Source organism: Helicoverpa zea, chromosome 30 (assembly GCF_022581195.2).
Source record: "Helicoverpa zea isolate HzStark_Cry1AcR chromosome 30, ilHelZeax1.1, whole genome shotgun sequence".
Lineage (NCBI taxonomy): Eukaryota > Metazoa > Arthropoda > Insecta > Lepidoptera > Noctuidae > Helicoverpa > Helicoverpa zea.
Window position 1 is genome coordinate 1,852,511 of NC_061481.1, and position 22,721 is coordinate 1,875,231.

The following is a 22,721-nucleotide window of genomic DNA, read 5'->3' on the forward strand; positions in this document are numbered from 1 at the left end:
GACTATACACATAAGTACCGAATTACATTTAAATCAGTTCAGTAGTTACTTGAAAACATTAAAACCAAGAATTTCGCGTAAGAACTAAAAAGTTCGGTCACCCATCCAAAACCCGACCGCGAGAAATGTCGCTTTCCCTCAAAACGAACGTAATACAGAATTAGCTTTATGAATAATATTATTTAATGTGTTTGTGTATATATTTAGCACACACAAACCCGGTATTTTCCTATGTTTTCTCACCTAGACGTGTTTTTTGGCAACACACACCGATTTTGTAGTGATTATTATGTACTAGCCGTTTCGAGGTTTCACCCGCGTCCCGTGGGAACTACTGCCTGTACCGGGATAAAATATAGCATATGTTCACCGGGGATCATTTAGTTTCTAAACAATCAGTCAACAGAATCTATTCTACAATTTATAAAGAGGAAAGATTTATTTTTTTGACACGAATAGGCTCTGCATGTAATGAGAAGGGATGATACGCATGAAACAAAGCGTGTGCTTAGTATGAATGTAGATGGATGGAGAGGAAGAGGAAGACCTAAGAAAAGATGGATGGATTGCGTGAAAGATGACATGAATAGGAAGGGAGTGAGTGTCAGTATGACAAGTGAAAGGGGAAAATGGAAAAGGATGACATATTACGCCGGCCATTGAGCTTTTTTTTTTTTAATTTTTGCCCACTTTGTACTGCCAGCTTTTTAGAGCTCCGACATTACTTGATCGACTAATTTTTTTTTTCACGGCTCATTAGCTAAACTATCCTCAAAGAACATAGGTTATATTTCATCCGCTTACGGGAAGAAGTTCCTCCGGGAAGCAGGAGACCAGCTAGTAGTCAGTAAAGTTTGTTTTTTCCGTCCACTGCACCCACAAATGAAGGGGATAGTCTAATGATTACCCACCTCAAAAAAAAGGGGTTCGGAATTTAGGAATACCTGGACTAACCATACAAAATTCTACAAATATATGCCCAATAAAAAATAAGCAAGATAAACTTTATATAAAAATAACTATCATGTGAGTAACACCTATCTACCGGTTTCGATAAAAATTATCAGATAATATATAATTCCTCTGTTATCTACTGTATTATGAATGAAAACAAACACGGCTAAATCTTCCAGACTTCAAGGCATCAGATCTAGATAATCATCATCTGCCTAGCCTTTACCCAAATGTTGGGGTCGGCTTCCAGTCTAACGGCATGCAGCTGAGTACCAGTGTGCCACATGGAGCGACTATCTGACCTCCTCAAACCAGTTACACGGACTACCTATAAGACTGGTTATCAGACTTTCTGGCTTCTAACAACCCGTAACGACTGCCAAAGATGTTCAAATGACAGCCGGGAACTACAGTTTACAGTACCGTCTGAAACACAGTCATTGGTGTCCAAGATATACTCAGAAAGTACATACAGTGCCTAAAAACCTTGCCAATATAAATTGCTTGTATATGTATATTTTGTTTCTTAAGTATCTAGTTTGTAACTGTATTTTATTTGTAGATATTTTTGTAATTTAGTTAGCTAGTGATATTGTGCATGCTGTGGTCTCCTAAGTGAAGGAGTACACCGACACTATTCCCATTATTTTTCATACTATGTCATGTTATGTGTACATCTTTTGTTGGAGATCCTAAATAAAATAAATAAATAAATAAAAAATACAAACTTAGAAAAATTGCATTGGTACTTGCCTGACGTGTCGAACCTACACTCATACTTGAGAAGTTGATTTTTAGGGTTCCGTACCCAAAGGGTAAAATGGGACCCTATTGTATTCACTCCTCTGTTCGTCCGTCCGTCCGTCTGTCACCAGGCTGACCATCAATCTGTCTCATGAACCGTGATAGTTCGAGAGCTGAAATTTTCACAGATGATGTATTTTTGTTGCCGCTATAACAACAAATACTGAAAACTAGAATTAAATAAATATTTTGGGGGGCTCCCATACAACAAACGTGATTTTTTTGTCCGTTTTATAAATAATGGTACTTGAGAGTTTGGTTCTTTACCCAGTAGGCCACCACGATTCCTTCCGGTTCAGTGGGATTAGATAACCCCCAGCAGGGCCAAGGCCTGCCGGGGCTGCGGAATTGTTCGAAAGAGTTACCGAGGCCCTGGTACATAAAAGCCCTACGACGGAACACGACGGTTTTTAGTCAGTTAGAGACTGACACTCCCTCACCGCTGCTAACCCACAGCGGGAGGGGATCATTTGATGATTTTTGGCGTCGTTAAAAAAAAGTGGGATTAGATACCACATGGAAAATTTTAAGATAAACCTCATGTTATTATTATTGTTTTGATATCACTAAATAGGTATTTTCCTGTATTCTACTGATAATGTTTTTGGCAATCGGCCTAATGTTGTTTTTTATTATTGTACCACGTTAGACGGTAGATACTTTGTAGAAATTTATAGTTTTACACACCTGACAAATATTAAGGTGTGTTATGAAGTATTGAACATGATTTGTTTAGTCTTTTTGTCGCATCGTAACTCATAAAGGGATGAACCATTTTGGAAGCGGTTTTTAGGCATGGGATCCAAGGAACGAAGGCTACAGGATCACTTTGTTGTCTGTGTGTCTGTCAAGAACCTCTTTCTCAGGAACTCGTCTGTACAGATTATTTCTTAGAAATATACAGTACCTTTGTAGTCAATTGTATGATACCATTTCAAATTATTGTTTACAGTGTTTACATAAATTATAAGATACATATATAAAATCCCTACTAATATTATAACTGCGAAAGTAACTCTGTTTGTCTGTCTGTTACGCTTTCACGTCTAAACCACTGAACTGATTTTAATAAAATTTGGTACAGTGATAGAGTTGACCTTAAGAAAGAACATAAGCTAGTTTTTTTGAGGAGTTCTCTTGGAAATGCGATATAACCGAACTCGACGCGGGCGAAGCCGCGGGCGGAAACTACGTTATAAATTAATATGCAGAGTTTGTTTGCTTGAACGCGCTAATCTCAGAAACAATCACCAATTTGTAAAATTGTTTCAGTCTTAGATAGCCCATTTATCGATGTAAGCTACGGGCTAATTTTTATCCCCATGCGTGAAGCAGTTTACACAGAACGCGGGTGAAACCACTGCCGGAAGCTAGTGAGTTCTTAAAATACCTCCTCAGGGGAGTATCCGCAAAACAGAACTAGTGCACACAAATGGGAACAGAACACAATAATTTAAATAATAATTATGATACATTGCATCCTTTTAAAAGTAAATTATTGGCACGCAAATATATTTAGCTAGAGGTATCAGGTACAAGATGTTTGGTAGCCGATATTAGCCATATCTATGCTAATATTATAAAGAGGATTTTATTTATTTAGGTTGAGTCGGAATCGCGCACGAAGGGTACCGTACCATTGTTTAGATAGAAAATGAGAAAAAAAATCACTTTTGTTGTAAGGGAGCCCCCCAAAATATTTATTTTATTCTAGTTTTCAGTATTTGTTATTATAGCGGCAACAGAAATACATCATCTGTGAAAATTTCAACTCTCTAACTATCACGGTTCATGAGATACAGCCTCGTGACAGTCCGCGAAAACAATAGGGTCCCGTTTTATACTTTTTTTAAATTAAATTTTTTTTTAAAAATTTCACTGTTGGAAAGCTTACTCTTCCCGAGTAAGATAGGCTTTATTTTGTAACGTTACGGGCAGTAGTTATTAGGGTCCCTATGGGCAAATAATCCTAAAAAACAGTTTAAATAGACATACACTGCTTTTGAAACAGCTGTTTAACCGCGATTTCACCCTCGTCCTGTGGGAACTACTGCCCGTACCTGGATACATTAAAGCCTATATATATTATTCTGACAAATATTAAGCTATATTACTACCAAGTTTAATCGAAATCCATCCAGTAGTTTTTGCGTAAAGTGTAGCATACACACGGACTTTCGCATTTATAATATTATCAGGATCAGAGTGGTTATTTCTATGGTAAGTAAACAGACTGGAAGCCGACCTCAACATATTTGGGAAAAGGCTAGGCAGATGATAATATGTCGTCATCTATGATCTCATTTCAACTTACTCAGAGTTTCCTGTGTCTTAAAATACACAAATTTTAGTCATCACTTAGCTAACTGACATCATTGTCTCATTTTTATATATAAAAAACATAACCATATTAATAATTTATGCAAATATATCTATCATGCATTTGACAGTAACTGTTTAGTATTAATTAGAACACTGTTTAAAATAAAATCTGTCTAGCCTTTTCCCAACTGTGTTGGGGTCGGCTTCCTGTCTAACCGAATGCAGCTGAGTAACAGTGTGCCACAAGGAGCGACTATCTGATCTCCTCAACCCAGTTACCCGGGCAACCCTACTAACTAACCGGAAAATCCTAGGTAAGACTGGTTATCAGAATTATTGGCTACTGACTACCCGTAACAACCGTCAAAAATGTTCAATGACAGTCGACACAACAGTTTATCATGGCCCCCCAAACACAGTCAATGGTGTCCAAGATATACTTAGAAAGTACATACAAACTTAGAAAAGTTGCATCGGTACTTGCCTGACCTGGAATGGAACCCACGCTCCTACTTGAGAGGTTGGTTATTACCCACTAGGTGACTACGTCTTGTCATAAAGTGTTTGTCTGTCTCTCACAGCTGATAGGCATATGAAGGACTGTATTATGTACTCTATTCTGTGCCTAGATAGTCTAGACTTTAAATTAGCTGTGACTAACATCAAATCTAGATAAAACTGGTTCACATGACAGCTTTGTAAATGTTAATTTAGTGTCCGTTTTAGTCAAGTCAAGGGTGTTTATTTTAACTGTTTCAAAATTGTGTGTCCAAATTGAACTTGGTCAATTGAACCTATTCAAAAGTGTATTTTTTCGGAATTTTTAGAAACTCAATACTTGAGTCTTTATTAACATTCCATATGATATACAGGAGGCATATTTTACAGTCTAGAATCAATATGGACCCTCGTGTCAATCAATAAGTCGTGGTGGCTTAGTGGGTAAAGGACCAACCTCAAGTATGAGGGCACGGGTTCGATCCCAGGTCAGGCAAGTACCAATGCAACTTTTCTAAGTTTGTATGTACTTTCTAAGTATATCTTAGACACCATTGACTGTGTTTCGGATGGCACGTTAAACTGTAGGTCCCGGCTGCCAGTGAACATCCTTGGCAGTCGTTACGGGTAGTCAGAAGCCAGAAAGTCTGATACCAGTCTAACCAAGGGGTATCGGGTTGCCCGGGTTACTGGGTTGAGGAGGTCAGATAGGCAGTCGCTTCTTGTAAAGCACTGGTACACAGCTGAATCCGGTTAGACTGGAAGCCGACCCCAACATGATTGGGAAAAGGCTCGGAGGAGGATGAATCAATATGGACCCTATAGGGCACAGCTATAAGAAGTTGGAGCGTTTAGCAGTAGCTTTTTACAAAATTATAATTATAACCATATTTAACAACATTTTAGAGTATGTGTGAGTGTTGGTGAGATACTCCAGGTTTTGGAGGGCATTTGAACATTTTTGACAGATATTACGGGTAGTCCATTGCCAGTGACTCTGATAAATCCGATGGTTGGGTATCTGGGTAAGGAGGTCAGATAGGCATTCGCTCTTGGTACTCAGCTGCATCCGGTTAAACTGGAAGCCGACCCCAACATAATTGGGAAAAGGCTAAGATCTACCCAGCCTAGGATGATGCCTAGTAATTATGGTAATTTCAAGTCTACACTCTCTATGTACAAAGAAGTGTATATAATATAGTGCTTCATATGCCTATCAGATATATAAGATAGACAAACACTCTATGTTAAGTATATGTAGATAATAAAGTTATGTAATTAGTATTTTTTGTTTTGAAGCTCTTGGCAAGTAATAGCAGCATAGTTTGATTGATCATCATATGCCAACCCTTTCCCAACTATAGGGTCAGCAGTCAGTAACCTGATGCAGTTGTTATGGGTATTAAAAAGCCAGATGTCCAAGCCTTACCAAGGGGTATCACGCTGCTTGGGCAACTGGGTAACAGTAGGTCTAGAGATGACATAATCAAAATATAAAAATTAACTGATGTTCAATAGTCCTAATAAAACTCGAGAATGGCTGGACTGAGCTTCTTTTACTTTTAAAATATTTTTAGAGGTCCAGGAAAGGTTCAAACTATACGAAGTTTGCGGTGTCAGCTAGTTTGTAATAAAAACATCTAAATTGACAACCTCCTTGTAGGGAAGGTGGTTATAAAGAAACCCCATACTCATCATGATCAGCCTTACTTTTTTCCAAATAGTTGGAGTCTGCTTCCAGCCTCAATATGTCAGCTGATTACCAGTGTTTCAATAGAGAACTGTACCAATAAGTTTATTCTTTACATTATGAAGAAGTGTTTGTGAGGTTACCCTCTCGATCTCATCATCAACATCAGCCTTTTATTGCCCCACTGAAAAGCACCTTTTTGTTTAGATAACTGTAGGTCCCGGTTGTCATTGAATAGCCCAGTTAACTGGATTGATGAGGTCAGACAGGCAGTCGCTTCTTGTAAAACACTGGTACTCAGTTGGTTAGACCGGAAGCCTACCCCAACATAGATGGGAAAAGGCTAGGCAAACGATGATATGCAGTAGTGATATCCCAAAAAGATATGGGCAGAGAGTAATAGAATTAACAACAAAAAAAGAGGTTGTATACATATTAGATTTATTCATAGTACTAAACAGCTGACCACTATTGTTTATATTACATTTTATATTCAAATTGTACCAGGAAAACCTGTCGTGCATTGTATATTGTGGTAATTATCTCAATTGCTATCAAGTAGCAGAATATTTACATAGCAATGAAATTATACTGAACAACAAAAGTAAACATGAAAAAAACTATCTTAAACCTTTGCTAATCGTTATTATTGTCGTTTTAGGACATTTAGAAGATCATGTGTAGTGTTTAAACCAATTAAGTAGCATTATTAGCGAAAATGAGATGGGATATGTGTAAAAAAAAATACGTGAGTTTTTCAGGGAGGATGTAGCAAAAAGGTCGGACTTACCATCGTTCCAAGGGTTTGCAGGCTCGAAGTACTCTGTAACCATAAGATCATCGCCGGGAAAGCGAACGGAACGGTGTTCCTTCTTTTTTTCTTTGCAGTCATTACTAATTCCACAGTTTGTATCACCACACTCTTTCAATTCCGTCGCCACACTTTTATCACTCTCAATCGGGCATCCCGTACCTTTATCAGGGCTGGTAGACATATCTAGCGTATAATCTATCACATATTAACACAAGCGAGCACATTAGCAGACACAAATCGTAACATCAAAAAAAAATATTATTCAATTCATAAACACATTAGTTTCAACACAAATTACTTCGAGATCGATTATTTAATGTTAACAGCACGTAAACCACGTTAATTCACCGGCCATTGCGTATTTTTTTTCGCGTTTCGTTACAATTTTTTTTTTCATACGATTTTTTTATTGTTCCTTTTGAATCAAAACATTCCGCACCTTTCATACACCGTTTGCCGCCATATTGGATTGAACGAGACAAAAGGGGAGTTTTGCCATATTGCCTGCTAGAGGGCGCTAAATGGCATAATGTTGCCATATCAACCGAAGCAGTGTTCATCTGCTTTTAGAAACTTAAATTAACTACATCTAGTGGCGAGTAGCAGAACTAATTAAGTCACATTTTTATAATTTAAAATTCAACAACAGAGGTCGCTCGAGCGACATTTCCACTTTTAGCGACATCTATTTTTCAGTAGCATAACTAAATTAAATCATCTGGATTCTGTACAAAAATATTTATTTTATTTTATGGACTCGCCTAGATCAAAACAAGAATCTGACTTCCAAATCTTTCAGGTAGATTTAGTAGGTAACGGATTTATCATAGATTTAGGATCCCAGGATTAACAATATAGCAAGCTCTTTGGCAACTTCTTTTTGGATAATAATAATGGTTCCGAAAAACAAATTAATCTCCATCGATCTGTGGCCGACTATTATTCTTATTAACCAACCTTATAATGAATTACCGACAAAAAATCCAAGACATAAACGACAAAAAATATCAATTTTAACTACAAATATGAGCAGTTTCAAATAACTTTTTCTCCTAAAAAAAATTCGGTCTTCGAGTAATAAAACTTAAGTTAAGACTAGAATACTGAACTTCCGACGAAATTACTAAGTTACCGACAACAGAGGTTTTGACAAAATAATCATATTTTTGCAACTTGCATGAACTGTTATAATTTCTATTGTTGGTTATTAAATTTATTTTTTAACTCTCAATAATAATGAAAATACCTCAACAGTTTGGCACACGCGATCGGGTTCGGATCGCGTTCGGCTATTTGAGCTGTTTGAAAGTTGGGTGTTGATCAAATGCCTACAACTTTCGAAGGTTGCCCTTGATTTCTCAGGGTTTCCATCATCAGATCCTGACATGATGACTATGGGACCAACTGGCAGCTATTCCGCGTCGAACAAAAAATCACGTAAATCGGTCCATAAACCTCGGCGTAATCGATTTAAATACATAGAAAAAAAAACATACCGGCCCAATTGAGAACCTCCTCCTTTTTGGGAAGTCGGTTAAAAAAACATACCGGCCGAATTGAGAATCTCCTCCTTTTTGGAAAGTCGGTTAAAAATATTCTAGGAAACCAAAATCTACTTGGTTTTAGATTAAAGCGTAAATATACTTTAATTCTAACTTTGTCCTTTACCTGAAATAAGTATCGATATCGAAGCATACCCGTGGTAAAATTAATGATATATGAAGCAAATAAGTTTTATTGCAAGTACATTTTTATATTTTTTTAAAGTATTGCTTAACCACTGAGAATAATATTTTCAGTATAATGTTATAGTTAAAATGGCACCAAGTCTATTAAATATGAAAGGTAATTTATGAATTAATAGTAGACAAGTAAAGATAAAAATTACAAAGCATAGTTTTCAGTAGAACGTAATTTATGCTGGTAGAAAAGTATTGTAGCAACAAACAGTGATGTTTATTTTTCGAAGACGTTAGTATCTCATTCGGTCGTTTCATAATTTTCATTCGGAGAAAAGTAGTTGGAAAGTCAGTATTTTAGTCAGTAGCTTTAGTATTTTGAGTAAGGCAATTCTTATTTTTTTGTCGGAGCTTTTATTACTAGCCCTTCTTTTTTAGTGGTAGTGAAAATAAAAGGAAAGGGGTTTCGCGCTTGTTTTGCTACAGGTCGCACGCTTGCTTAAGGGTTGAACCACATCTGGCAGCACGAAATCGCATTTGTTCCGCCTGTGCTTCCACGTGGGCGAACTAATGAAACTGATACTGTGAACTGGTGAAAGGATGCGTTAGCATGCTATCGCGCGCTCCAGCGTTCCGGAGTCTCCCTGCCGACCATTGCATTTTGTCCGTGATGCCGATAGCCTCGAGGATTCCGACGTGTGCTATCGCATTATGCTTTCTGTCTCGGTCTAGCAAATGGCTGTTCTAAGCGAAAGAAGGGTGCAAGGTTCTCTCGAGACGCGGGTATCAGCTATTAAACCGACTTCGACAAAACAGGAATTTCTTAGTTTGATCTGTAGCTCGACTGAACCGATTTTGATGCAGTTTTCAGGGGCCCGATTCTCCTAATTTTACATAAGCAACATTCGATTGACGTTCGACTCGATTCGACTGAGATCCGATCCCGACTCGATTACGATTGAAGCGTATGTGGCATTCCGCTATTTTTTCTTTGAAATAAACGTTTTTATCCTTTTCTGTCATTCAATAATGAATCATTTTGTCTGCAAATGATTTACGATTGCAAAATGATTGTACAGCAAACTACCGTATAGACCAAAATTACCAAAATAGCAGACCAATCGCACACCAATCAAATGTCAATCGAATACGATTGGTCTTTTATTAGTAGCAGAATGCCCGATATGGTTAAAACTGCTATTGCGATCATATTGCGATTCGATTTCTATTCGATTTTGACATTATTAACTTAGGAGAATCGGGGCCCAGTACATACAGCATTTGTCAGGTTTTGAGTATAATGTATTATTGAAGTCGGTTTTATTTTTTGTACAAAAGAGTTTTTGATATGTACTTAGAGGGAACAGATCCAACGCACGGGTCCCATGCTTGCTGAAACCGGTACTACTACTTTATATCCGGCTGCAGGAAGTAGCTACCTACTATAAAAATAAAACATCTCTTGGGTAACTAAAATTATGTATTCAAACTCAACATGACATATTCATTTATACACGCGACTTCCCTTACAACTATAGTTCGGCCATTCAGAGAATGCGTTCCTGACACGTCGCGATTGAACTGACGACGTAACTTTGCAATGGCGTTGCAGTTACGATAAAAATATTTTTGCTGGTTGTTTACCGTTTTAACAATTGAGGAGCATTAAAACAACATTATTATATCAATAATCAATGAATGTTATAATTTTGTGCCAAACTGAGTGTCAAATAACTTGGTAAACAATATTTTTCTAAATCTATACTGCGCTATTACAAGGTTATGTCAGCGGTTTATATTTTGTAGTGCTGTGCTAAAAATAACAGGCAAGTATCGTAATCTGTTCTTATACAGTTATAATATAAAATAATACGTTTTGATTTTCTTTTTAAGAATTGGAAAATAATGGACTATAAGACTTAATTATAACTTTTATGAAATATAAAAATAAAACTATGACCAAACCGCATTTTTATACTTAGATTAAAAATGGTAACCCCAAATGGCGTTATGGGCCGCCATTTTGTGACGCTAAAACAGTCGTCCGTTGTCGTTTCGTGCGCATAGACCACGTTTTTCAAGTGTTTTCGATCTGTTTTTATTTGATTACCCGGCTTTTGTTAGACCGAGATATCAGGATTGATTCTGTTATTGATAATAATATAATTATACATGTAGGCGAAGATGATGATGAAGACACCACCTCCTCAAGCAAATCGGAGTCTGATTAATATTCTGTTCGCACATTCAATTCAATGTACTTGTAACAAAGAATAAATAAAACTATTTTATTATATGAATATTACCTTTTTTTGGTTTCCACTTAAATAACTAAAATATAAAACAAATGATTCCGCCAATTTAAAACGAAAATAATCTTAAAATAATGCGGCGGTTCATTTTGAAGGAACGGTAACGAACTCAGTGTTATGTTGTGCCCATCACTAGTCGTGACTAACTGATAGGTGTCAGGAACGCATTCTCTGAACGGCCGAAGTATAGTTTAATTGTAAAACTATGTATTCGTTTGCAGAATATAACGACTTTTTGTAGCGTTATGTTTTACAAAAATAAGCTTTTGAGAAATGTCCGAATAAAACTGAAGAGCTTGTTTGCTTAAAAGTGCTAATATCAGGAACTCATCATCATCCTCCGAGCCTTTTACCCAACTATGTTGGGGTCGGCTTCCAGTCTAACCGGATGTAGCTGAGTACCAGTGCTTTACAAGGAGCGACTGCCCTATCTGACCTTCTCAACCCAATTACCCAGGCAACCCCTTGGTTAGACTGGTGTCAGACTTACTGACTTCTTAGTGCGGCTTATATGATATAGTATATTATATATTTAGAACTTAGGTATATACATATTTATTTTTATAAAACGTAACGCCATGTATAAAACTTACATTGTAAAGTGTAACATTCTGTCATGCTATACATTATAAATACCACATTTCTGAACAACTTTTATATTCTGTATTTTTTTCACAGATTTTTACAGTAAAAATATTTTTTTCACAATTGCACTTCGATTTTTTTTTATGTAAAACTTTCAAAATATCGTTTGTTTAATAGTAATTTGATTACAATAAAAATGAATTTTTCTATCCCTTTTACTTATGGAGTTTAGACAGAGAAGGAATACTAGCTATTTTCCCGCGGTTTCACCCGCGTCGATTCGAAAAAATCTTTCACTGTTGGGGCGCTACACTCTTCCCGAGTAACATAGGTTATATTTCATCCCGGTACGGGCAGTAGTTCCCACGAAACGAGTGCATGTGAAACAGTACGAAATATAATATTGGCTTCATATAATGGTACGTTCACACGCGCGCGTTCAAATCGACATTCAACGGGCACAGTCACGTTCACGAGCGTGTGAACGGTACGCCCGAGCCCGTGAACGCGCCCGTGCCCGTGAATGCCGTGAATAGGGCGAGTGTCGGTTTTTTGGCAAAGTTCAAAGGATGAATGTGCGGGCGCCCGCCGACTGTTTACACGCGCGCGGGCAGTCAATCTCTCCTGCGCTTTCGTGACGATTAAACGTTCTAAGAAAGTCGCTACGATCGGAGATTACAACATGGCGCAATGTTTAACATCGTTCATCATTTTGATTCTTTTTTCCAATAAAAATAAGTTAAGCCAAAGGCTATGACAGCAACAACACCGAGATCCTCGCTGCTCGCCATTCTTGCACTGACTGACACGACGGCGCGCGTGTGAACAGCTTGAATGTCCGCCTGCCCGCGACGGGCTGCACGCCGCGCAGCCCGCCAGGCAGCCCGCCGGGCTGCGCGGCGCGCGTGTGAACGTAGCATAACGTTAAAAGCTGCCAATTTTTTTAGAAAAATGGGATATTCGATTTATATTAACGGAAAAAAAATATAATAATACAGTTATTAAAAAAACACAAAATTGAATTTTGTAACTAACGTTTTTGCAACAGACATATAACCGTATTTCTCTCAGAGAAAACTTTATTTATATATTTTTAATAATTTATATAATATACATAGAGTTCCTAACACATTTTTGTACCAATATTACACTTTTTCGCTTATAAAAAATATTCGAAAATTTTTTGAATAACGTTTTGGACATATTTTTAACCTATATATATTTATATTATACATGTATATATGTAACAAATACAGTTCGCACCAAATTACTTTGCATTTCATTCATATTTTTTGTCTTATGTTCTCATAACAAATTATCGGCTACGGCGGCTGTTCTCATGTAAGGAGATCAGCCAGCTGCGCAGGACATATTATAGTTTGGGCACATTTGCTTGGACACAGGTGCACTCACTATTCCTTCACTCTCATAGCGCGATGCGACGACAATCAAACACCACCGGAGAGAGATCAGATTTTTACTGCTGTGAAGTCAATATCAGCTAACTTCGGACAAGCAAAGCTTCTTGATAATATCTACGAACAAATGCGCAACGAGTGAAATGGCTAACTTCACAAAATAATGTAAAGTTATTTGGTGCGAACGTATTTAAATATCATTGTGTTTTTATAACTTTCTTTTTTTTAAGGTATGTATATTTTAAAAGGATTGAATTTAGTCGATATTATTTTTTTATTTAATGTTTGCAATTGTTGTGTGATGTATTTTTTTTCTTATTTCTTATATCATTATATCTTTAAACACATTTAATAGAAAATATACAAGGCTTCCTTAAAACCATCATCAACTGCCGAGCCTTTTCCCAACTACGTTGGGGTTGGCTTCCAGTCTAACCGCGTGCAGCTGAGTACCAGTGTGCCACAAGGAGCGACTGCCTATCTGACTTCCTCAACTCAGTTACCCGGGCAAACCGATACCCCTTGGTGAGGCAAGTTATCAGACTTACTGGCTTCTGACTACCCGTAACGACTGCCAAAGATATTCAAATGACAACCGGGACCCACCAATTCAACTTGCTTGAGACCATTTTTATAAAAATGTTTTTTTTTTTTTTTTTGCAATTCTTATAAAAAGTAGTCGAATTGCGAACCTCCTTTTAGGGAAGTCGGTTAAAAAAACTTGGTCTTAATAACTTCTGTGGAGTAGAATTTCAAAAACATCGCTCTGTATATTTTCTAACACAAGTTTATATTTTATCCTACATAACCTTGTTACCTAACATACTAGTGCCTTTATTTGCTAAAAAAAAACAAAATATAAGTATCTAAAAAAAGCAGGGGAAAAATTATAATAATCTGATCAAAAAATTTTATAAAGCTACATCCAAATCACTTCAACTCTTTAAGAGCTATGTTGCCATAGATAAACAGAAACACATACCGTCTTACCACAAAAACTTTTTAACGTCAGTTTAAGACTTGTCTAAAAAAATGACAAATTATGACGTTGACATAAGGTTCATTTTGGAGCCACATTTTTTTTAGACAAGTGTAAAACAGTGGTTAAAGTTTTTGTAGTAAGGCCAATAGCGTTTATAATGATTACTTTTTTGCGTCAGAGGTTAAAGAAATGGCAGAAATATTTGGCACATATATAAATTGTGTTCCAATAATACTTTATAAAGGCTCTATTTGCAGAAAGTAGTTCCCTACTGATAAGGGTGAAACAGACACACAAAACATGTATATTTCAATCTAACTATACAAATCATACATTTTATCCAGTTGTGGGAAATTGTCCCAAAAAAACAGCATACAAAGTAAATAAAGGCACATAGTACAGGAGATTTGCTTAAAAATAATGTTCCCGCCATTATAAACTATATTTTTGGTCTGTATAGTGTATGTATATATTTATTTATATGTATATATAAAACCTAACTTATTTGTAAATTGGTTCGTGTCACTGATTCTCTTTCTTTATTTTTAGATCGAGGACGCCATCTGAAAAAGGAAAAATAAAATAATTACAAATAAGAAAGTAACTCTGTCTGTATGATGTACGCTTTCACGTCGAAACTACTGAACTTATTTAAATAACATGTGGTGCACAGATAGTCTAGGGCTTGAGAAAAGTCATAGCCTACTTTTATCCGTGTGCGGGAAACAGTTCCCTCGGGATGCGGGTGGAAACGCGGGTAACGTCTAGTATAGTTTGAAAGAGAAAATCTATGGATCTCCTGAACTGATTTTGTCAATTCTGTCAAGGTTGGGAATCTCACTCTCCCTGAGTAAGAACGGGAAGTAGTTTCCTAGACTGAAACCGCGAGCAAACAGCTAGTGAGCTCATTTTATAAAGAGGAATCAATTTTTGTTAGTTCCGAAACTATTGAACTGATTAGAAAAAATCTCCCATCCAACTTTCCTTATATATGTGTATGTATTGTTTATTTGCTTATACTTGTATACATACCTTTTTAATCATTATTTGTACGCCTACTACCCGTAATCTATCTATTTAAAATCGACTCCATCCAAAGGTTGTCTGTAAGAGATTGCTTTTGAGCGATAAGACCGCCTATTGTACTCACACGTATTTTTTTTGTAATGTCCTTCTCTGTTTGTTTTGGTGTACAATAAAGAATATTCTATCTATCTATCTATCTTCACTGTTGGATAGCTACACTCTTCCCGAGTAACATAGGCTATATTATATCCTGGTACGGGCAGCAGTTCTCACGAGACGCGGGTGAAACTGCGAGAACGAACTAGGTAGCATGATATATAAAATCATCTTTCGGGCATTTTCCAAACTATGTTGAGGTCGGCTTCCAGTCAAACCGGATGCAGCTGAGTACTAGTGTGCTTCATGGAGCGACTGCCTATCTGACCTCCACAACCCAGTTTCCTGGGTTACCCAATACCTCTAGGGAAGACTTGTACCTATGTAGTAGTAGGTGCACCTGTGTCTATGCACAAGCTTGTGCACTATAATATGTCCTGCGCAGCTGACTGATCTCCATCCATCCTCCATCCTCCGAGCCTTTTTCCAATTATGTTGGGGTCGGCTTCTAGTCTAACCGGATTCAACTGAGTACCAGTGCTTTACAAGAAGCGACTGCCTATCTGACCTCCTCAACCCAGTTACCCGGGCAACCCGATACCCCTTGGTTAGACTGGTGTCAGACTTACTGGCTTCTGACTACCCGTAACGACTGCCAAGGATGTTCAATGACAGCCGGGACCTACAGTTTAACGTGCCATCCGAAACACAGTCATTGGTGTCTAAGATACACTTAGAAAGTACATACAAACTTAGAAAAGTTGCATTGGTACTTGCTCGACCTGGAATCGAACCCGCGCCCTTATGCTCGAGAGGTTGGTTCTTTGCCCACTAGGCTACCACGACTTTTTACTGACTTCTTTCAGCTGACTGATCTCCTACCTTCTAATAATAATAGTATGTTACCTAAACTTACCATTATTATCCGTATAAACGTAGGCAATTCGTCTCGGCGCCAACTGCTTCCTCCCATGACTTTTCCGCCTACCCTCCTTCAGAGACAAATTTAAAACGCCATCATCTTCTTCTAAAATCTTCAACCCCTCCCCTTCACTCAAAACCATAGACTTAATATCCGACGACAACTTATCATTCGATATAAAAACAGTTTTAGCAAAAACCTTTTTCTTTTCGACCGTCTCATTTTTGAATATATGGTTCACGCTTTGCTGTACCAACTTGTCTATGCGACATTCGAATATGTTGTTGTCTATGGTGTCTATGGTTTTCTCGAAGCATTCTGACAGTAATGGCGTTTTCGTTTCTGTGACAGTGACTTTTTTGACAGGTAGAGTTAAATGAGATTCTTTATTTATTTCTAAATCTAGGATTGGCACTTCTGTGGTATCTGAGCGTTCCTGTAGTCTCTGAAATAAAAAATAAAAATCATTTATTCAAAGTAGGCCGAAAATCTGTACCTTTTGTAGGTTACATTTACAAAGGACAGTCCCCTAAACTCCCCGGCAACGCAATGAGTGTGACAGTCATATGACATGATGGAAGATGATATGACGCTCATATGACATGACAAAAGACGATATGACATGATGGAAGATGATATAACGGTTATATGACATGACGGAAGATGATATAACGGTCATATGACATGACGAAAGATGATATGACATGATGGAAGATGATATAACGGTCATATGACATGACGGAAGATGATAGGACGGTCATATAACATGACGGTGATATGTCATGACGGAAGATATTAGACTATCACAGCTGAAATGTGACGGATTATGACATAATAGCCGTTTGCTCTGATGTTTTTTGGGTTTTAGCTCCTCCTGCTAAAATGGCTGTACCTTAATTTATTAATTTATGAGAGGTAGCTTCACAGCTGACAGCACACATAACATCATCATACCAAACATTACGCCAATTATGAAGTACACAGAAATAACAAATTATAACAATTCGTCAAAAGAGGACGGATAACAGGCATTTTCTTTTTTGTGAATTTGAATGTGTGTATCTGTATGGTATTGATAGGTGTTGTGATGTGTGCATGTTGATGTTTATCTAACTATCTGGCTTTAATCATAATACCCCTCACCTGCACAACATACCGCCTGAGACTAACACAGCTGTCTCTGAGGGCATCGCGCTGCGACACAAGGGTGCGTCGTTCGGCTAACGCATCGTCCCTACAAGCTCTGACTGCGCGCAGTTCGCGAGCCAACCGACGTAAGTGTTCGACGCTGCGGCGACGACTGTTTTGGGATGCTAGCTGAAAATATACAAGGAGTTTTTGTTAGATTATGTGTGTGGCACAAAATAAAGATAATGAAGGTACATACTCATCATCTCCCGAGCCATTTACCCAACTAAGCTGGGGTCTGCTTCCAGTCTACGCGAATGCGGCTGAGTACCAGTGTACTCGGGCAACCCTTTGGTAAGACTGGTGTGAGATATTCTGGCTTTTAACTACCTTTAACGACTGCCAATCATGTTCAAAAGATAGCCGGGACCCACCAATTTATCGTGCCTTCCGAAACTAGCTAGTAACACAGTTAAAATATACTCTTTTGTAAACAGTTGTGAAGCTACGTACTAACGTTCGTAAAATTGTCACGATATATAAGCGGGTCCCGGCTGTCATTTGAACATCTTTGGCAGTCGTTACGGGTAGTCAGAAGCCAGTGGTACACTGGTACTCCGCTGCATAAACCGACCCCAACATAGTTAGGAAACATGTAACAACCATTCGCACTAATAATTGCGTTTATTAGGTACCTAATTAATTACATTCGGGAATTCATTACTTCAGCCTCTAGAATGGACGAAAATAAAAAAATCTTGTCTTTGACATGTATAAATAAAGCGGAAGTCTCCTTCTTTTCCGCTGAGTGGTAAAATGGTTGCATCGCTTTAGTTCATATATGATAAGCGTTTTAAACACAGGGAACTTATCCAGTCCTTGGCTTGTTATACCTTTAAAAAAATCGTCAGAACTCGAGAGAAACCAAGTGAAAAACTAGTAATTATTTCTATCGATATAAATTCTAGTGAGTCAGCTTATACATAATTAAAAAGTCATCAATCCACATGAGAAATGTTCGTAACTGACCACAGAGTATATCGAGTTACTTGTCGTAACCACAGACACCAGTAGTCTTTGCATTGCAATATTTATGTTGCATATTTGTTTATGCAGTTCCTAGAAAATTTATCTTTATCCTATACTAGCCGTTTTAACGCAGTTTCATCCGCGTCCCGGGAGAACTACTGGCCGTTCCGGGATAAAGTTTAATGTATAGCCTATGTTACTCGGGAACAGTGTAGCTTCCCAACAGTGAAAGATTTTTTTTGAATCGGGTACAGAAAACAAAAAAAAAAACTTTGTTATATTAGTATAAAAGTACGGAAGAGAAAGTTACTCTTTCATCGAAATTTCATGCAAAACTACTAAACCAATTTAGACGCCCATTTATGCAAACATAGTCAAGGGCTTACTGAGCGTATCCGGCCGTGCTCTCGCTGTGGCAGCATATTGGGCTGACATAGTGTAGTCTCAATGTATGACATGTCATCGACACGAAAGAAGAAAAGAAGAAGGGCCTACGAAATGAAACAGGCTACTTTTTAACCCGGACGGACACGGGGTACGGACAGTAATTCTCCCAGGACCCAAGTTAAGCTGCTGGTAGTCTAATCTAGACTAATATAATATTATAAAGCTGAAGAGTTTGTTTGTTTGAACGTGCTCAGGAAGTACTGGTCCAATTTGAAAAATTCTTTACTTGTTAGTTAGCCCATTTATCTGGGTTCGTGCAGAGGCTCCCATAGGATGCGGGTTAAACTACTGATAATCTAGCAGTAAAGTTAATAGACAAAAAAAACTCACTCTATTTTTAATCCGTCGCCTCAGCCCCTTTAGGAAGGCGAGGTCATCGTCGCTAAGCCGCAGCGCCTGCACGCGCTCCGAGTACTTGCAGGTGGACAGACCCGCCACTTCCGACACCGACATGCTGATACCGCGCGCTGTGGACACAGCTACAATATATAGAGTGAAACAACAGCAGAATGGCTCAAATTGGTTGGTAAACGAGCGAGATATGGGCGATCAAACATAAATACAGAACCTCCTCCTTCTTGGAGAATCAGTTAAAATACCACTAAGTAATACCCAATGTGTTTCCTACACCTACAATGATATTGTGCAATAATGAAATGAAAATGTTGCGCAATAACATTGTGCAATATCACAATGAAATTGTTACGCAACAAATATGTTTGTCACCAAAAATCATTGTGCAATGTTGAATATCAATATGATAAGAATTCGTAATATTGCGCAATTTGGGGTTGTAAATGACCTAAAAACAACAGTTTTCCATTGATATCCAATATTTCTTTTAGTTTTATTTGCAGGTGGACAAGCCTGCCACCTCCGACACCAAAATGCTGATACCGCACGCTGTGGAGACAGCATAGAGTATTCTATAGACAGGTTTATATCAGCTGTGCTATCTGATAGTTGGCTATAGGGCTGTGCTCATGTAAAGAGATCAGCCAGCTACAGCAGGGCTTTCAATAGTGCATGTTGAAAATGTCCTCTTAACAAATTGTTGGTCATGGTGGTTGTTCTCATATAAGGAGATAAGTCAGCTTCATAGGACACATAATAGTGCATACAGATGTTACAAAAAATAGTAAGTAAGTACAGTATATTTGAACAGGCCGTTTTGATTGATATGCTGACAAAGTGCAATATAAACTCCATTGCTGATGTTATCCTATAAAATTCTACTGCAATTTTTCATGTATACATATGTTGTCAAGAAGTTTTGCATGTCCAAAGTTGGCTAGTAATGACTTCGCAATTGTTAAAAAAACATGAACAAAATTCTAGCAGATGAGGAGTCAAAAGGCTTAACTTCTGAAATGCAGTTTGGTGCAAACTGCATAAGATTTGTACAACCTCTGCTTCAGTAAAGAAAATGTATGTAAACTATGCATAACATGAATGTAATAATGCTACATTTTCAGTCATAATAACAAAATCTAAAAAAAAACTGTCCAAAACAATATTTAAGACCTAAAAACTAATTAGTAACTGGATAGAAGACAGAGTAAGTAAGTATTTATTTTGCTATCTTCTAGGGTGATGAATCCTTTCAAAGACTATGGTGCTGGTTTTAATGAGCAGCCAGCTGTGTAAGACAGTTTATGATGCATGAGACTTTTTGGAGATGAAATCATAGTGGTCATGGCATAGGAGTTTTTATCAACTTTTATAGTCTGAGCTGCTTGGTAACAGTTTTTTTTATTTAAACCCAAATTTAGGAAAACACAACACAAAAACAATAATGTCTTCAGCATTTTTTTAGTGTATGTGTTCCAAATTCAAATCAGAATCTGATATCAGTATGATCATGCACTTGAATCATATATCATTACATTTTAACTGTATGAATCATACTTTGTTATTTACTAAAATGTTGCTTTGCCAAACTAAACAACAACTTCATACATTGAAACTAAGTATATATCAACAAAATAATTGATTAAATAACTTGTTATTAAAGTAACATTTCAGTTTTAGAATATTTTGATTTCAAAGATCATAGTTAAAAAACTATTTTTTTGTTTTGGTTTTCATTTTTAGGCATAGATCGTTATGTATTCAGCCAAATTGATTTCCTACGTACGATGAAGGTACCATTTTAAAGTATTTACGATACATATTATGTATACAATAAGAATATATAATATTTCTGCGTCATATTGTCATAACACATTAGACGTCTACCTGTTGATTTATCCGTACTAGAATTTTACAACAAAAAAAAATATTATTTCAACAACTTGCCATCCAAAATTTCTTGGTCCAGTTGATACGAGGACGTGTGCTTCCCATTATCGTCCATTCTTCATATTTAATAGTTTGTTTTAATTATTTATTTTTGTAAATATCTTTTACGTTTTTAGAAAATAGTTCGGTAGGTTAGGATTTCGAGAGCTGTCAATGTCAAACTTGTTTCATTCATGGAATTAGTGATGGCGTAAAGCCGCTTTGTTTATCACGTGAGGTCCATATGAATAATCGACTAATTCTGGAGAATGGCTGTCGAATTTCAAATGTCTCTTACGCATACGACATAAGTATAAAGCAGCGGTTCCCAAATGGGGTTCCGCAGAACCCTGAGGTTCCGTGACAGGCCCTCAGGGGTTCCGTGGAAAATTCAAGATTTCCAAATGGTAAATCGTTTCACTTTTGACAATATTAAATTATTATTCATTTTCAATTAAATTGTTTAAATATTGTATTCCAAAATTCCATTTAGGCACCATGTAGGTGGGTACCACTCGGGAGTGTAAGTTCGCGACAAGTGGCGGGGGAAGGCCACGGCAGCAGATAATTTGATTCAGTTTTTTACAAATTCTAGATTAACTTAATACCTCCAGGTCTTTGGCAATCGGTAAAGTAGGTAGCGAGCCGGCCAAAAATCACCAAATTTTTTTGGGCTTATTTCATCGCCAAGATTATACGTTTTCATACATTTGTTAGGACGTGAAATGACACGGCATACGAGTATTTGCAGTGTCTATTTTTACCATGAATCAAAGTGTGACATTATTTTCAATTTTTGTACCTCCGCGAATCCGAAAATTTCGCGCACGCTTCGCTCGCGACTCCATGGTACAAGTGATGTTTTTATGTTCGTTTAATTGCTTAGGTAACCAACACCGAAAAAATTTCGCGCTCTTCCGTCGAGGTTTCCCTTGATGTTTATTTTTTATCCCTCTGAATCAAAAAAAGCAATAGCGCTTTCTTCGCTAGCTTGCTTCTTATTCATTTGCATTTGCTTTTTTGTGTGGATATTGTACTTTTTCGAGACCTTATTAATTTACAGTGTTTATTTTGTGTAGGTAATTAAACTTAAAAAAAAAATCGCGCTCGCTTCGCTCGCGTTACCGGCTACCACTAAATGCTAGCGGGTCTTTCAATGCTAGCGGGTGCTTGGAACTTCTTCTTTTACTTAAAAAAAATCGCGCTCGCTCGCCTCGCACCTGTACAAACCCAATCTATTTCTTTTTGCGTTTAGTTTGTCTGTCTTCAAACTGAAAACTATTCACATAATACACAATGTCAAGTTTTCTGGCCGGTGTGGCAGATAGCCATGCTACGCCTGAGTATACTGAGTATGCCTCTAACCATATAACCATTTGGTGCGCTACCATACGCTACGAGCCGTACCTAAGTGTATTTACGTCTTTAGTTTACTGCTAAGGTTCCGCCGAAAAATGGTGAAACGAAAAGGGTTCCGAAGCCAAAAGAATTCGGGAACCGCTGGTATAAAGCATTAACGGTTGGGAAAGGGAGTTTGTGACGTCACGTGTATGTAAAATTTAGGTACTAAAAAAGCCGTACACAAAATTAAAGCGGGTTTTATCTTCGTTGTTATTGGTTAGGATGTTTTTCATATTATGTAGATAAGTGAACTCTGAACTCCTGAAGACAGAAACATACTGCGTTCATTTGAATGTGGAATTTAGTGCCCTCAGTAGGCAGAAGTCTCTGGTTC

At 37.5% G+C, this 22,721-nt stretch overlaps 2 protein-coding genes across 2 annotated transcripts in view; both read right to left on the reverse strand.

The window, feature by feature from the left end:
- LOC124644428 (mucin-17) overlaps window positions 1-7,570 on the reverse strand; it is a 53,034-nt gene extending 45,464 nt beyond the window's left edge. Inside the window, exon 1 of the mRNA XM_047183768.1 lies at window positions 7,059-7,570. Within this exon, the coding sequence (XP_047039724.1) occupies window positions 7,059-7,263 (205 nt within the window). The 5' untranslated portion in view covers window positions 7,264-7,570. The remainder of the gene's footprint in view (window positions 1-7,058) is intronic.
- A 5,149-nt stretch (window positions 7,571-12,719) lies between these two features.
- On the reverse strand, window positions 12,720-21,167 carry LOC124644654. The gene is made up of 5 exons (XM_047184147.1): window positions 21,005-21,167; window positions 19,037-19,173; window positions 17,246-17,419; window positions 16,097-16,547; window positions 12,720-14,621 (listed from the first exon to the last, which is right to left on the reverse strand). The coding sequence occupies exons 1-5, from the start codon at window positions 21,060-21,062 to the stop codon at window positions 14,581-14,583; spliced, it is 861 nt and encodes a 286-aa protein (XP_047040103.1). The 5' UTR covers window positions 21,063-21,167; the 3' UTR covers window positions 12,720-14,580.
- Window positions 21,168-22,721: the final 1,554 nt, after the last annotated feature.

What these genes read in the sequence shown, in the direction of transcription:
- LOC124644654 (XM_047184147.1), bottom strand. Translation starts at nt 21,062, where the DNA reads ATGGACGATAATGGGAAGCACACGTCCTCGTATCAACTGGACCAAGAA. An exon ending in GGACCAAGAAATTTTGGATG is followed by an intron (nt 19,174 to 21,004) that starts GCAAGTTGTTGA and finishes CTGTGTCCACAG; the next exon opens with CGCGCGGTATCAGCATGTCG. An exon ending in CGTTTATACGGATAATAATG is followed by an intron (nt 14,622 to 16,096) that starts GTAAGTTTAGGT and finishes TTCCTTTTTCAG; the next exon opens with ATGGCGTCCTCGATCTAAAA.